The 13,774-nt window shown below is 37.8% G+C and overlaps 3 protein-coding genes across 3 annotated transcripts; 2 read left to right on the top strand and 1 right to left on the bottom strand.

Moving 5' to 3' along the window:
* The first annotated feature begins 829 nt into the window (after positions 1–829).
* On the top strand, positions 830–2,319 carry LOC114530860 (BTB/POZ domain-containing protein 6-like). Its single transcript, XM_028552450.1, has one exon. The coding sequence runs from the start codon at positions 902–904 to the stop codon at positions 2,261–2,263; it is 1,362 nt and encodes a 453-aa protein (XP_028408251.1). The 5' UTR covers positions 830–901; the 3' UTR covers positions 2,264–2,319.
* A 584-nt stretch (positions 2,320–2,903) lies between these two features.
* LOC114530861 (BTB/POZ domain-containing protein 6-B-like) lies at positions 2,904–4,769 on the bottom strand. Its single transcript, XM_028552451.1, has one exon. The coding sequence runs from the start codon at positions 4,751–4,753 to the stop codon at positions 3,401–3,403; it is 1,353 nt and encodes a 450-aa protein (XP_028408252.1). The 5' UTR covers positions 4,754–4,769; the 3' UTR covers positions 2,904–3,400.
* A 713-nt stretch (positions 4,770–5,482) lies between these two features.
* On the top strand, positions 5,483–13,715 carry LOC114530947 (F-box/WD repeat-containing protein 7-like). Its single transcript, XM_028552570.1, has 20 exons — positions 5,483–5,821; positions 7,193–7,258; positions 7,511–7,645; positions 7,849–7,893; positions 7,991–8,070; positions 8,277–8,516; positions 8,634–8,731; positions 8,799–8,881; positions 9,195–9,293; positions 9,413–9,603; positions 9,672–9,734; positions 10,054–10,105; positions 10,499–10,570; positions 10,807–10,838; positions 10,937–11,018; positions 11,113–11,235; positions 11,634–11,735; positions 12,175–12,266; positions 12,665–12,772; positions 12,968–13,715. Exons 1-20 carry the CDS (start codon positions 5,678–5,680, stop codon positions 13,131–13,133), a joined length of 2,073 nt encoding a protein of 690 aa, XP_028408371.1. The 5' UTR covers positions 5,483–5,677; the 3' UTR covers positions 13,134–13,715.
* The last annotated feature ends 59 nt before the right edge of the window (positions 13,716–13,774 follow it).

The raw sequence follows: 13,774 nt of genomic DNA on the forward strand, positions 1-13,774 counted from the left end.
TTTCAGTCCACATTTATCGGTCAAAAAACTTTTTGCAATCTTTGCACAGAAACTATTGAAATCTATTTTATGTAAGGTGGTTCTAGGTTGAAAACAATAAAGTTATGAGTTGTGACATACGGTCGTTCTTGAAAAAGCCTATAACTCTGATGTCTCTTTTTCCATTTCCATCATCGTACTCACACTGAACACTGAGCACTTCTAAGCTGACTTACTGAGTTGTATTGAAGAGCGACAGTGTAAACGTACTACAGTCTACACGGAGAAAGATTTCGTTGTTTGACGAGAAGTCAAAGTTTGACTAGCTTAGTCGTACGTGAGAACTGCATCTGAGGAGAAAGCCCGGACTAGAAAAGTATCCGCGCCTTTGTTCCTAAAAAGCTCATTAGTACTCAAAACCTTGTGTTGGTTGTTTTGCTTGGAGAACTCATCATCCTGACTTCCAGTACTTCTTTGATTTAGATAGTCACCGCGGATAATATAAACAGAATAATCAACAATGTTGTTGGCATGAGTTTCAAGATAAGATACTGCCCGACTTCAGCGACGTTGTTTGTACAAGGGTTTTGGGTGTGGTACTACCTCCCTCCTGTTTGTCCCCCACGCTAAACCAACAATTTACAAAATGAGAGAAAAAAGTTCCCATTAGTAAAGAGCGCCCTAACATCGAATTTAGTTTCGGACATTACTCGTCTTGGATGGATTTTAATTTTAATACGGTGATTTACCGTTTACGTATAAGATCGATAAAGAGGGCGAATCGGGTGGATATTTACGACACGACGACACAGTTCGGTGATCAAGGACAAATCGGGTGGAAGTACAGTCAGCTGGCAAAAACTACAACAACAAAGCGGTTGAATGAAGTGAGCCTCGACTGATTTTATTGAACCACTTTAAAATGACTGCTTCATTGTCGGAGGACTGGCAAATCGAGACTAAAACCGTCTCAGAGAGAAACAAGTTCATGTTTAACAAGAACTTGATGAGTGATGTTACCTTTGTTGTGAGACATAGCGAGCGAACTGACGATGAGAAGAAGTATATTCCTGCTCACAAATACGTTTTGGCTACAAGCAGTCCTGTATTTTTCGCAATGTTTTATGGTAATTTAGCGGAGAAATCAAACGAAATTCATCTCCCCGACGCGGATTCGAACAGTTTCCTGGAGTTTTTGAAATATCTGTACTGTGATGAATGCAAATTAACGGTAGACATTGCAATTGATGTGTTATATTTGGCCAAGAAGTATATTCTACCGTTCCTTGAAAAATTATGCACTAGCTTCTTGCAAGACAACATCACAGCATCCAATGCCTTCACCCTGCTGTCTCAGTCGCTGAAGATCGGCGAGGAAGATTTGCAAAAGAAATGTTGGTACTATATCGACGCCCATTGCCAAGAGGCGCTGGCTTCCGATGCCTTTCTAAATGTTGGTCAAGAAATTCTCCATAGTATGTTGGAACTAGAGACTCTTAATGTCAAAGAAATTAATCTATTTCATGCCTTGGTAAAGTGGAGTGACCATCAGTGCAAGCTAAAAGGGATAGAACCCACACCAGAGAATAAACGAAATGTGCTTGGTGATGCTGTCTACTGTGTCCGATATCTAACCATGACCCAAAAAGAGTTTGCAGAGAATGTATCAAAGACAGCATTACTTAGCAAAGATGAAGTAATCGCAATCTTCCAGATGCTCAATGATGTCCCGCCCTCTAACAGCCAGCTACAAGCCACCTTAAGTAAACGGATTCAAGGTAAACCACGGCAGTTGAAACCAACACAGAGATGTTCTCGGTTTAGTCAAGATCAGATCCGGACATCGAAAACTTTAGGTGGCTGGCAGTACACCTCGGGTCATCCTGATATCCTTAATTTCTCGGTTGATAAAGATATATATTTCCATGGTGTTCGTCTGTTTGGTGCACTCGGTCATAACAGCCGATACAATGTTGAACTGACTTTTAACAATGTGAAGGTTAATGATCGATTTTACTCTGAACGGAAAAATACATTAATCCCTGGTTTTGATGTGTTGTTGCCATCCCCAGTGGTAGTCAAGAAAGGTCAATGGTATGAACTTTCTGCACTTATTAAAGGGAATGGATCCTATTATGGGGAGCGTGGTGCAAGCTCTGTCAAGTGCGCTGGAGTTTCATTCAATTTCCGTGATTGCAGTGACCTGGATGTCCCAAACAATAAAACATTAAGTGAACGAGGACAGTTTTACGAGATCCTCTTTTCCTTGTGTTGTTATCCATAACTTGGGTAAATTTGTTAACAAAGAGAAACTTGTGTGGCAACTATTTATTAGTGGTGTTGCTTTGAACATGTTTGTACAGAAATACTGAATGACACATAACCCTTTTGCTTTGGGTAAATTTGTTGTTGTATATTTAGTGGTTATCATCCATTAGCGTTTCCATTAGTTTCTTTAGTTCACAAGTGTTCCATAGTGTTATTTAATGCAACCTGCTTGATATACTATATATTGAGCTTAAAACCTTATGAATTAATATTATCATAAATATAGTGTAGAACATAGAATATAGAATTAAACATTTTAGTGTACATTAGTCAGTTATTCTAATACATTTTAGTGCAAAGTTTGTATGCTTGTGAAAATGACAGTTCATTGATATGTCAATAGAATAGGTCAAATAGACACTTCTCAAATTTGCTCTGTCACAATGAAACTTTTTCATAATCGGAAAGTCTTGGGTTTCACAAAGTTTGATTGGCTCTATAGTTTTGTGGAGCCAATCAAATTTCATGTAACATCAGACTTTCCGTGTTTGATGTCATTATAAGAAAGGCCTCTTACTTCTGCACTTATTGTTTTTGCATGTGAAATCAAGGAAATTTGGAAAGTGTTTATTGACAGAAGCATTTAAGATGTTTGTAACTAACTGGTTTGTCATTAAATTGTTAAATAATGAGTTAAATCTGTTCAATATTTGTCAATTTAATCATAGGCAGGGAAGAGGTGCCCAAAAGGCCATTAGCACCAAAACCACACAATATTGATTACCTGGCTATGATGTCATTTTATTCAAATGCTAGCTGCTCACACCTTGCTCTTTATCATCGGTTTAATGTTTATTGCCAATGGATATACCGTACTGATAATGTAACCATGCATGCCAGTATATGTACTGGGGCCGGTTGTATAAAACTCTTAACTACATTTAAGTAGTTAAATCGTAGTTAACTAGAGATTACATTATTCCCATTGGCCAATTCTGCCACTAACTATAGTTAAAATTTAACTACCTTTTTATACAACGGGCCCCAGTAATTTTTTGAGTAATCAGTTGTATAAATACAAAGGACAGTCGATATATCTTCCGATTTTTGTAATCTAGTCTTAACTGTGCTCTAGCACATATTCAACACACGTTTAAACTGAAATTATGATCTGATGGAACTGTCCCTTGGACACACAGGTTCGTTCGCCGAAGGAAACATCAAAGAAAGTGGCGGTTATCCCATTCACGGTTACCGTTGGTTTTCCACGCCATCCTAAGTGTGAAACTTCTGAAGCTTGTGAAGTTTGGTCACGAAGACCCATCTTTACTACTTCATCTTTTTTTATCAAAATGGGAAACTCGAAGAACACATCAACGTATAGAATGTCGTCTTCGATTATCGGAATGACAGCAGCGTTTTTTATATACTTGTCATTGATAAGCAATGTAAATGGTGTGTAACGAATATCACCTTCTTTTGATTTTCGAGATGAATTCCCAAACAATTGCACACCGAGAAATAATGCGTACTGATCAACAGAGAAAGAGAGAGTATCTAGAAGGTATCTTTGTTTTCTTAATTGGTATTCACTCAGATCCCTACTTGGCGAATAATAATCGTGCTTAGAAAATCTTGATATACGAATCCTTTCTTTCGTGGCATTTAACGTTTTTTCTCTCTCGGGCAGTTTCCATTTCAACAATGCAGACTCGAGATTGTTAAGTTTTTCATAAACTGGAACTAGTTCCTCTGTGGAAAGCAAACCGGATTTTGAAACGTGTTTCGCAAACTCTTCCTGAGTCATAGCCAGAAATCTTAAGTCGTAAATCGCCTCACCAATAACCCATCTTCTGTTTTCAATGGTCGGGTGAAAACCTTTCTGTGAACATTGAAAATCGATCCACTTTAAGACAGCCTGAAATAATTCAACTTCGGGTATCATTAAGTGGTTACGCCTCAACAAGCTCGCCAACGTCTTTCGGCTGACGTTATTGAAATTCTTCGAAGCAATCACCTCGCACGTACGCCATTCTATGACTTGCCAACATTTTTCTTCCAAATCACTCTCTTCAAAATGGATTGCTAGATCTAAAACACTCAGTACATTCCCAGGATCCATGTCCCTTGCTAGACGACATTTTACATACTCTGTCAGCGCAGGCACGTTGTATTTCTTAGAGAGATACACCACAGATACGGTAGTGCTCGGCGTTAGATTACAGTTATCTGTATAGAGGAACGTCAAAAATTCCTCCAGGCTTTTCTCATCTGTATCGTTGAGATGAATATTGGATATCTTTTCTCCAGAATCACCATAGAGAATAGCATTAAACACGGCGCTGCTTGTAGCAAGGACATACTTGTGAGCATAGAATACCTTCTGTGAACCTTGGCAAGTAAAACTTATGTCACTGAACTCAGAATTGTTCAGCATATGACGGTTTCTTTCTAACGCAGTCTTCTTCGTCGATTGCCAATTTACACAAGTTTGCATTGAAGTCATTTTTATGAAGTTGCTATAAAAGTGAAAACGAAACTTGGAATTCAAATGAAAATTTTACGCAGCGTGGTGCACGCTAGACAATAGCGAGCTTAAGATGCGACAACGCGCGCTGACGACGCGGCCGACCGGAAGTAAACTTTCCAATTTTTGCTGACTGGGCATAAATATCTCGCAAAACAAGCGTCACCTCAGTTGACGACGGTACTTTTACAGATTTCACGGCGTCGTAAATTTTTATTTGGATTCTGGTATTTTTTGTTGATATGGCTGAACTTGTACCTTCAACAAGCAAAAAGTAAGTAAATAATTATTCACTTATATGCATTCTGAAAAACTACTCGTTAATTAATACGAAAATCAAGTGGGCAAAGAGGGCATATTCTTATCATCGTTCATCATCCCAGTGGTTCATCATCGTCCCCAGGGCCTAGCTCCGTTGCTAAATCTTCGTTTCGATCATCGTTTCGATCTACCCGAAAACGGCGTATTCGACCATGGTCAAGTCCGCCGAAAACGGCGTATTTGACCATAGTCGAGTCCACCGGAAAATGGCGTATTCGACCATGGTTCTCGGGTAGATTATATCAACTGATGGGTGAAGATGTTTGTATTAAGCAAAATGCGCAGATGTTTGTGCAGGTACGAACCTCGTCTAACATTTGCATTTCATTTCAAATGCATCATCTTCAGCGTCCGATGTTGCCAGGCAATAGTAATTAATCTCAAAACTTTCCGATCAAATTACCGACACATACAAGGATCAAAACCTATAGAACCATGGGTTTGTATTTATTTAAACAGGGATGAAGCATAAACCCCGAAGATATTTTTATTATAAACTATGAACCACCACAAAGAACGGTACGACACGAAGATGAACCTGTAATGGCTGTGGTGAATTTTGCGACAAGATGAAAACTAAGTATGCTTGCAAAGCTGGATAAGAAATCCGTCGAAAGTCCAACCATTTTGCCATCGTTTGAGAAGCATAAGCCGTTAACAACTATAGACTTCGAGCAACAGATTGATTATATCAGTGGTTGGATTAGCGAATGGAGCAATACAGAGGTATTATGTGCTGATGTATATAATATGTAGAGTGATATTGACAGTAATATTGTCCAGAAGTTTGATAATATATCGTCAATTAAAAGAGAGTCTTTCGTAATAAGGTTAATGATCATGTTGTGGGTTATAATAATATAATATCTACAGCCTTGATTTTTGTACAATCATAATAAGTCATTTTTTCGAAAGCCGAGAAAATGTAATTTTGCTTCTCAGCGAAGGTATTCAATCTTATAAACATAGCCATAGGAGACCGCGAATTTAATTTGGAACGTTCTCAAAATCACCAAGTTCTACAAGTGTCTCAGTGTATAAGCCGTGCTATATGACCGCACTGAAGTGACTATAGGAGAACAACAGATGATACAACTCATACTGGGTTTTTTCTTGACCTATCAGACTTGAGTACAATTACTGATGTATATTTAGACTGAATAAACCATTTCCTGTTTCTCAGAACACGAGAGGTCATATTTTTAGATGCCGGTTTCTGCTCTCATTTACGAGAAAATAGGTGATTTTTGGGACTTCACTCGATGCACGTAAATTCTAGAGGTTTATAAAAGGGTCTTAATTTCGAGTGATATTATACAGTCGCGCTTCAAGCCAGGAACAGTTGAAGAAAAAATGATTCAACTATAGGTACAAGAGCTATTTAAGCTAACTCTGTAGCTCAGTGGCAAGAGCATTGCACCGGCATCGCAAAAGCGTAGGTTCGATTCTCGCCGGAGGACCTATAGTTGACTCATTTTTCTTATTTCCTTCGACTGTTCCTGACTTGAATTTGAAGTGTGACTGTATAATATCACTCGAAATTAAGACCCTTTTAACCTCTAGAATTTACGTGCATCGAGTGAAGTGCCAAAAATCACGATTGATTTTTTCTGCATGAGGATGTTAGAAGATTGTCAATTTTTATATATCAACTGCGGGTGTCTTTTGGACTTCTGACGATACGAGCAACAATACCCGTGAACTATTCTAGTGTTGATTTTTACGACATTAGAAAAACAAAATTGATTTTGGGTAATTGTAAACTGAACGTCAAATTTTCGCACCGAGCTGTGGTGAATCTACGACAGCATTATATACTAATGGATTATGCATACCCTTGTCACAGATGTGAAAAAATGCCCTGCTTCACGATTACATGTAAAACATTAAAATCCACCCTAATTTTCACAGAGCAACTCGAGTTAATATGGGAAATGTCTATTTGAAACGGACGTCTTAACAGCCCTATTATATTTGAAACTTTCAGTTACCTTCACTGCAAAGTTTTCTGGTATCCAGTCATGACATGGCGTTGTCAAAACAGTCATCCAATAACTTTGAGCCATTTAATCCATTTAATATCCCTTGTGTTGACAGAGGTTCGTGTTTATTGACAAGTTGCTGTCAAAATGCGAGAGAGAACAAATTCAACTTTTGTGGACAGTGAGTTATATTAATAAAAGTTCTGAGGACTGCTTGGTTTTACTTAACAGACCAATAAACAGTCATAATTTATGCACTTTCACACTGTCTTTTACATTTATATTCAGATAAGATGCATGGGTGTCAACTCATTTTGATCAAGGCCCACGGTTTTGCATTAGTTTAGTGTTTGATGACAGTATTGAAATTTTAGTGTTTAAATTTTCTTGTTATATATGTTTTAACGCTTCACTCAACCATCATTTATTTAAGGTTTTACAGCCAGCTTTGCACCGAGATTTCGTATTTAGTTCATTAACGGCAGCTGAGGTGAACAGTGAGTTTCATCCAATATCGACCCCAGTCTCCCGAGAAATCCACAAACATGCAAAATCTCTGAGATCAAAGGTGATATTTTTACTCGCGTTTTAACTTAATAAATACTATCTTTCCCCAGTGGAGAATTTATTGCTGGTCAATTTTTTCGTTCGAGAGTGATTCGAAAAACGCGGTAGATTATATCATTTTTATATGTCGAACAAATTAAAAATATTACAATGTAGTTATCATTAGTCTATTAGAGATAATGCTTTGCTTTTTCAAAATTGAAGGGCAAAAAGGTTCCGTTTCTGAAAAGTGCTGTTTTGAGAAATGAGGTATGGGATATAAGCAACAGATTATCTCAATTGTTTACACGACCAAATTTTAGCTGGTTTCGTATGATCGAATCTTTTATTCTTCTTTTGAAATCAGGAAGATGTGAAGCACTGGACATCATGCTCTGTGCTGCCGATAATGAAGTCGTTTTCGCCGATATCTTCGACAAGACTAAGGTAGACGTGACTATATGAAGTACTTTTAATGTTTTTTAGTGGTTATTTGAACCGTGATAGCTTATTGCAGAATACTACCTAAATATTAACTACCAACCATGACGTATTGTCGAACACAACTCCACGGTTATGATTTACAATAAATTAGATTGCAGGTTAACTAGAATACTGCGGGAAGCTATATCATAATGCTAACTGTATTTCAGCTATAGAGGATCGCCCGAAGCCAGTGAGATAACCACTGGGGCGTGGAAATCACAAAGTAGCTATTTTGGTGTTCGCTTTCCCGGCATCAGGAAGCATCATGGGGGCACTGCCTTGAGTGTTCATTCTGCACCGCCAAGTCTAGGTGGTCAGCAGATAAATCATCAAATAAGACGGCACATGCAGAGGAAGGATGCCGAATGGAATGACGAGAAAGGAGTAAAAATCCAGCATAATCAAAGGTAAGCTCAACTCGAGGTCTGGACGAAGAGAGCGGACGAAGAGAGTGGACGCATCTTTGTTGAGAATACCAAGTTACATAAACACAAACCGCAGTTACATAAACACATCGTTTTCAGGGTTGTTGCGCACAACTTTACGAAATCAGAAACTGAGAATGGTTCTCTCCGTACGGAACTTGACCTCGTTTTATATCGATTTGCTCAGGAGTGGAGTGGTATGTTGATTCATTCGTATATACAACACAGTATATTCATCTTATATGTACTTTGTACTATCCCTAGTGTGGAAAAGAAATGAATTTCTTCAAATTTTTCTCAAAAATTTGGATCGAAGTGAACTGTTTTATATCTCGGGATTGATTTCAGTAAGTAACTATTTTGTAGCTTCGATCAATATGTTGGAAACAACGATTAGCTTCACTCAAGCTAACCAGTGCATGCACCAGCCGCCAGTCGCAGGTGTAAAGCAAATGGTACACTAGCCAATCTCACAAGGTTATGCAGGGGCAGAATCCTGCAGTGCAGTGCAGTGCAGTGCAGTGCAGTGCAGTGCAGTGCAGTGCAGTGCAGTGCAGTGCAGTGCAGTGCAGTGCAGTGCAGTGCAGTGCAGTGCAGTGCAGTGCAGTGCAGTGTACTGGAAAACTCGAAAATGATTGAAACTTTTTTGCTTTTCTCTAGGTAAGACGATACAGGGATTTCATTTCATTGTTACCCAGGCAGTTATCGCGTCTCATTTTATCATATTTGACAGTCAAAGAGCTAACTTTAGTTTGCGAGGTAAGAATTAAGTGCTGTTTCAATTAGTCCTCAGAAAAGCTTTGGTGATGATTTAACAGCCAGTCTTTCTGTAAGCTGTATGTATGCTAGACGTTTTATCGTACTTTATGTATACGTAGGTGTCTCGAACATGGAACATAGTTGCAAATGATGAAACTTTATGGAAAGAAAAATGTGGAGAAATTTACATTGGCGTACCACTGACCAAGGCCAAGCACTGGAAGGCAGTTTATAAAGAGAGTTTGGATTTACAACAAAACTGGACGGAAGGCCGTTGCACCTTAATGGAACTTGCTGGACATACAAAACGGTATATCACAAAGTGTCTCACATGACACGTCGCGGTCCAGTGTAACTTTTTTACACTTTTTTACATAGAGTGCTTTCTGTGAGTATATTTGAAAATCTGATTGCGAGTGGAAGTTACGACAAAACGATTAAGTAAGTGTGCGGGTGTATTTAGAAACACGTTCTCCAAACCTAGCTTGTACTGTCTGTATCCTGGGTAAAATACTTGTCTTCGGGGGAGGCCTCGCAACTTACGGTTCGTTATTCAGAGCAAACATTTCTGTCCCCACCAAATACGATTCGACCTGGCATCCTTTTTCTGCATAGCGCCAAAGTCAAGTATACTCGGCCAGAAACATTCCCTTTCAAGTAAACCTTGGAACGAGAGACAACGCTAGATGGGTGGGTGGCGTGTAGCGTATAGGACTGTTTTGTAATATCCTACATTAAACATTATACTACATTTTTTTAGAGTCTCGGATGCAAAATCAGGAAACGTAATTCAAACACTAACCGGGCACTCTGTAAGTTTTTTAATCTCCTGGTTTATATAGGATACTCGCATACGCTGGACTCGTTGACCCACTTACAGCGCTCAACCAAGACCTTAGAAATAGGATAACAACAATTTCTGCAACCTTAAACTTTTACTGGAAAAGAATCTGCCAAGAAAGTTTCATTTACTCCTGTTATATAGCTAATGTCTATTTCCCACGTCCTCTATACCTAAGCTGACCTAAGTGCTTTTACTTTAGGCACGACCTCGTTAATTGTTTAGGTCTAATTGTGATCACGTAATTTATTATGATACCCCTTAATTGTTCAATTTACATCATATATCAGTTATTTCTAATTTATATTGGTATGAAACTAACATGTTTATTTAATCATTCATATTTTAATTTCACCATGCACAGAAAGGAGTATGGTGTTTATGTTTCCTGTCAAAAATTTTGCTGATCAGTGGCTCGCACGACAGCTCAATCAGAGTACGTATCAATATTCCTTGTCTAATATTTTTATACTGACTACACGAAAAAAGGCCAATAAGAGTATTTAAAGTACTTGCTTCACTAGTTTAAGACTAGAAAATACAGAATGCTACATTTTCTGGGAGAAAATTCAAAACTTGTTAATTTTGAACGGAGTTAAACTGGCGACACAAAATATTGAATGAAAGCTCTCCTTTTTCGACATGTACTAATTCACTGGCCATATTTTACAGGTTTGGAATCTAAAAACTGGCACTTCGATAAGGTAAGAACTTGAAATCTGAAATCTTCAATTCAGCGATTCTTTGTCTTGAAATTTGCAGCCGTTTTTTTAACATTACATGAATATTCACGTTTTTGTAGAGTTTTGTTGAGTCATACCGGTCCAGTATGGGCCATGCAAAGAAAAGGTGAAATTCTTGTATCGGGATCAGGAGATAAAACGGTAAGAATGGTCTCATGTTTCAGGAACATCCAGATATATATATCATGCTGTTACAACCATGACATATAAAATGCAATCTAAATATATTACGCAGGCAAAAGTGTGGAACACACGGCAATGTCGTCTCCTGCAAACTCTGACTGGTCACAATGCCTCGGTGTTTTGTGTTGATATTGATGAAAAAAATAACCGTGCTTTCACTGGTTCTGCTGATCATGTATGTCAAGTTTGAATCTCTACCGGTTTGATAAAAATAATAAATGCAGATAAAAAATATCATGACTGCATGCATGCATGATCAGATTTACGTAAAATCACCCATCAGAATAGCCATCGTACATCATAACTAATCAGTCTAATCTCTTCCATTATAATCATTATGGAACTCACCATGATCACTGAAGTTATATTAATCGCAATCCATGATCATGATCATCAAACTCATCGGCCTCTATCATGGTAACTTCATATAGTCCTAATAACAAATGCCATGATTTTGAAATCATCACCATCAAACTAACCGCTACCTGATATCACCATTTCAACCACCCAAACACATCACCAGTACCACCGTCCACCAAACCAAGAGTTTTGACATTTGTTTGTTCTTTGTAGACCGTGAGAATATGGGATATAGAAACTGGGAAATGTTTGAAACACTTCAGTATTGGAATACCAGGAAAAGAAACAGCAGTGACTAGTTTGAGTTATGATCATGTAAGTCAGGGAATAAGTAAAACAAAGAATACACAGAAAATAAACATCCTCTGTGTTAAGAATATCCCAACCGAAATTTAGAATAATCTTATTTTTGCCGAAAGAAATGGTGATTTTTTAACTGTCGTAAAAATTTGTTTAAAAAGCTATATACACAACTACATAAAGCCAATTTATATTGAAGTATTTTAACTTTGAAATTGTGCAAAGTTCAATCTTTGCCATGCATGCCATACGTCGTAGATATCGAAATATTGAAGAAACTAAATCCTGTCTCAGAATATTTCTGCTCGAAATGATTTGACTTCGTATTACAGCATAAATCCGCGTTGGTATAGCATTCCCACTACGGTTTAGCGTTTTCTGCGTGCACATGTTTCACCCCGCGTGTAACTGCATGTTTGCAATGTGAGCTTTAATTTTCTGTAATGTATTGAAGGGCTATTTAGCAACCTCAACTGGGAATCGTGTGTTACTGTGGAGTATTGAAAACAAGAAATGTGTAAAGGAATTTCTGGGTCATGAGGACAGGTATGAGGCATGTATAAAATAAATATAACAGTTTAGAAAGAACCGAGCTTTAAAAAAAGTTTAGTTCGGATTGCTTCCCCCGATAACATTCGATTAACCAAAGATTTCTTTCAGTTTTACTTAAATTTGTTCGTCTCTGTTTTTGCGACAATTTAATTTTGATATACTTTAAGCCACGGCTACGTGGGTGATTGTTATCGGTGCATGTGATTTTCTCTTTCTAGCGTATGCTATATATATTTGTATAAATTATGTACACAGAGTTGTATAGGCTTGGCGAAGTAAAGTAACCTACTCTGTTAAGTTTACTTAAAAGCATGCACCAGGAGAAGAACATCGTCGTCAAAAATCGCCCGTGTAGTTATAGGGCTTTATTGATAGTCTTTGCATTCTTGCAGAGTGGAATGTACAAAGTTAAAGATTCAAATGGTCCGTGGTAAGCTTGAGAGAGGAATAATCTATAGCACAGGGAAAGACGGTCTAACAAAATACTGGGATTTTCACAAGTAAGCTGCATGGGGAAATGTTATAGTCTGAAACACACTATAGATGCATCTAATATTTGATATATCTCCAATCTTCAGTACCATGCATTATTGGTTTTGGATTAAAACGATTGGGACCTGATCAAGCCGTATATGAAACCTAACAACGTTGTGCTAAAAAATGTTTTGATAAATGTACATCTCTCTCTGTTATAGTGGTACATGCCTAAAAACGCTGGGCGATCGTCAGGCGAGCGTGAACTCTCTGTTCGTAGATGACTCAAAGATAATCTGTGCGTGTGAAGACAACAAGGTCCGGATATGGAATTTCCTACCAAGCGAGAAACGTCGACAAAAGAAAGCCAAAGCTAAACGATCCTGATATAATATTGTACACAGTCAGAGACATATGATATATATATTAAAGACGAAAGTCTCTAAAGTGCGCTTATCATAGCCAAATTAAATATCTAAACTTAAAAACGATATGCATGTTGTTGAAGCCTGGTTTTCATATGTCGTAACTCGGGAATGTTTTTGGTGCTCATTGATATTACCTAGAATACTTTGTTTATCTAGCTACTTCAAAATTATCTACTTCATACATGATCATTGACAATGGATCGTAGAACATCGCAAATGTGAAAACCAGGCCTTCATGCATTCAAATGTGAATATCCATGTTTACCATATCATTGATAGCCGATAAAAAGTAGGCCTAGCTTAAGTTACCCACTTTTTTATAAAGATTATATTCACCGGCTATTGGCTTTGTCTTTGGCCATGCATGGTGTTGCCTACCATCTAATCGGCAAGTGAGTGGTGAAAAGTGGTAAATTTTTATGGTTAGAAGAGATTTTTTTAAAGCAGCTTCGCAACATTATTATACTGCGTGGAGATAAAAAACAGACAAAACAACCTGTGAATTTCTCGTTCATTATATATACTCACGCGCAAATTATTTATTTAAAATTGTATTAGCTACAGATATTTCTTGTGAGTTGATGATGACCAGTAGTTTCT

Source organism: Dendronephthya gigantea, unplaced genomic scaffold (assembly GCF_004324835.1).
Source record: "Dendronephthya gigantea isolate DGI-Jeju-01 unplaced genomic scaffold, DenGig_1.0 000067F, whole genome shotgun sequence".
NCBI lineage: Eukaryota > Metazoa > Cnidaria > Anthozoa > Malacalcyonacea > Nephtheidae > Dendronephthya > Dendronephthya gigantea.

Coding starts and splice junctions, on each gene's coding strand:
- LOC114530860 (XM_028552450.1), top strand. CDS start 902: ATGACTGCTTCATTGTCGGAGGACTGGCAAATCGAGACTAAAACCGTC.
- LOC114530861 (XM_028552451.1), bottom strand. CDS start 4,753: ATGACTTCAATGCAAACTTGTGTAAATTGGCAATCGACGAAGAAGACT.
- LOC114530947 (XM_028552570.1), top strand. CDS start 5,678: ATGCTTGCAAAGCTGGATAAGAAATCCGTCGAAAGTCCAACCATTTTG. Junction 9,604..9,671: donor CTTGCTGGACATACAAAACG/GTATATCACAAA, acceptor TTTTTTACATAG/AGTGCTTTCTGTGAGTATAT. Junction 11,236..11,633: donor TCACTGGTTCTGCTGATCAT/GTATGTCAAGTT, acceptor TGTTCTTTGTAG/ACCGTGAGAATATGGGATAT.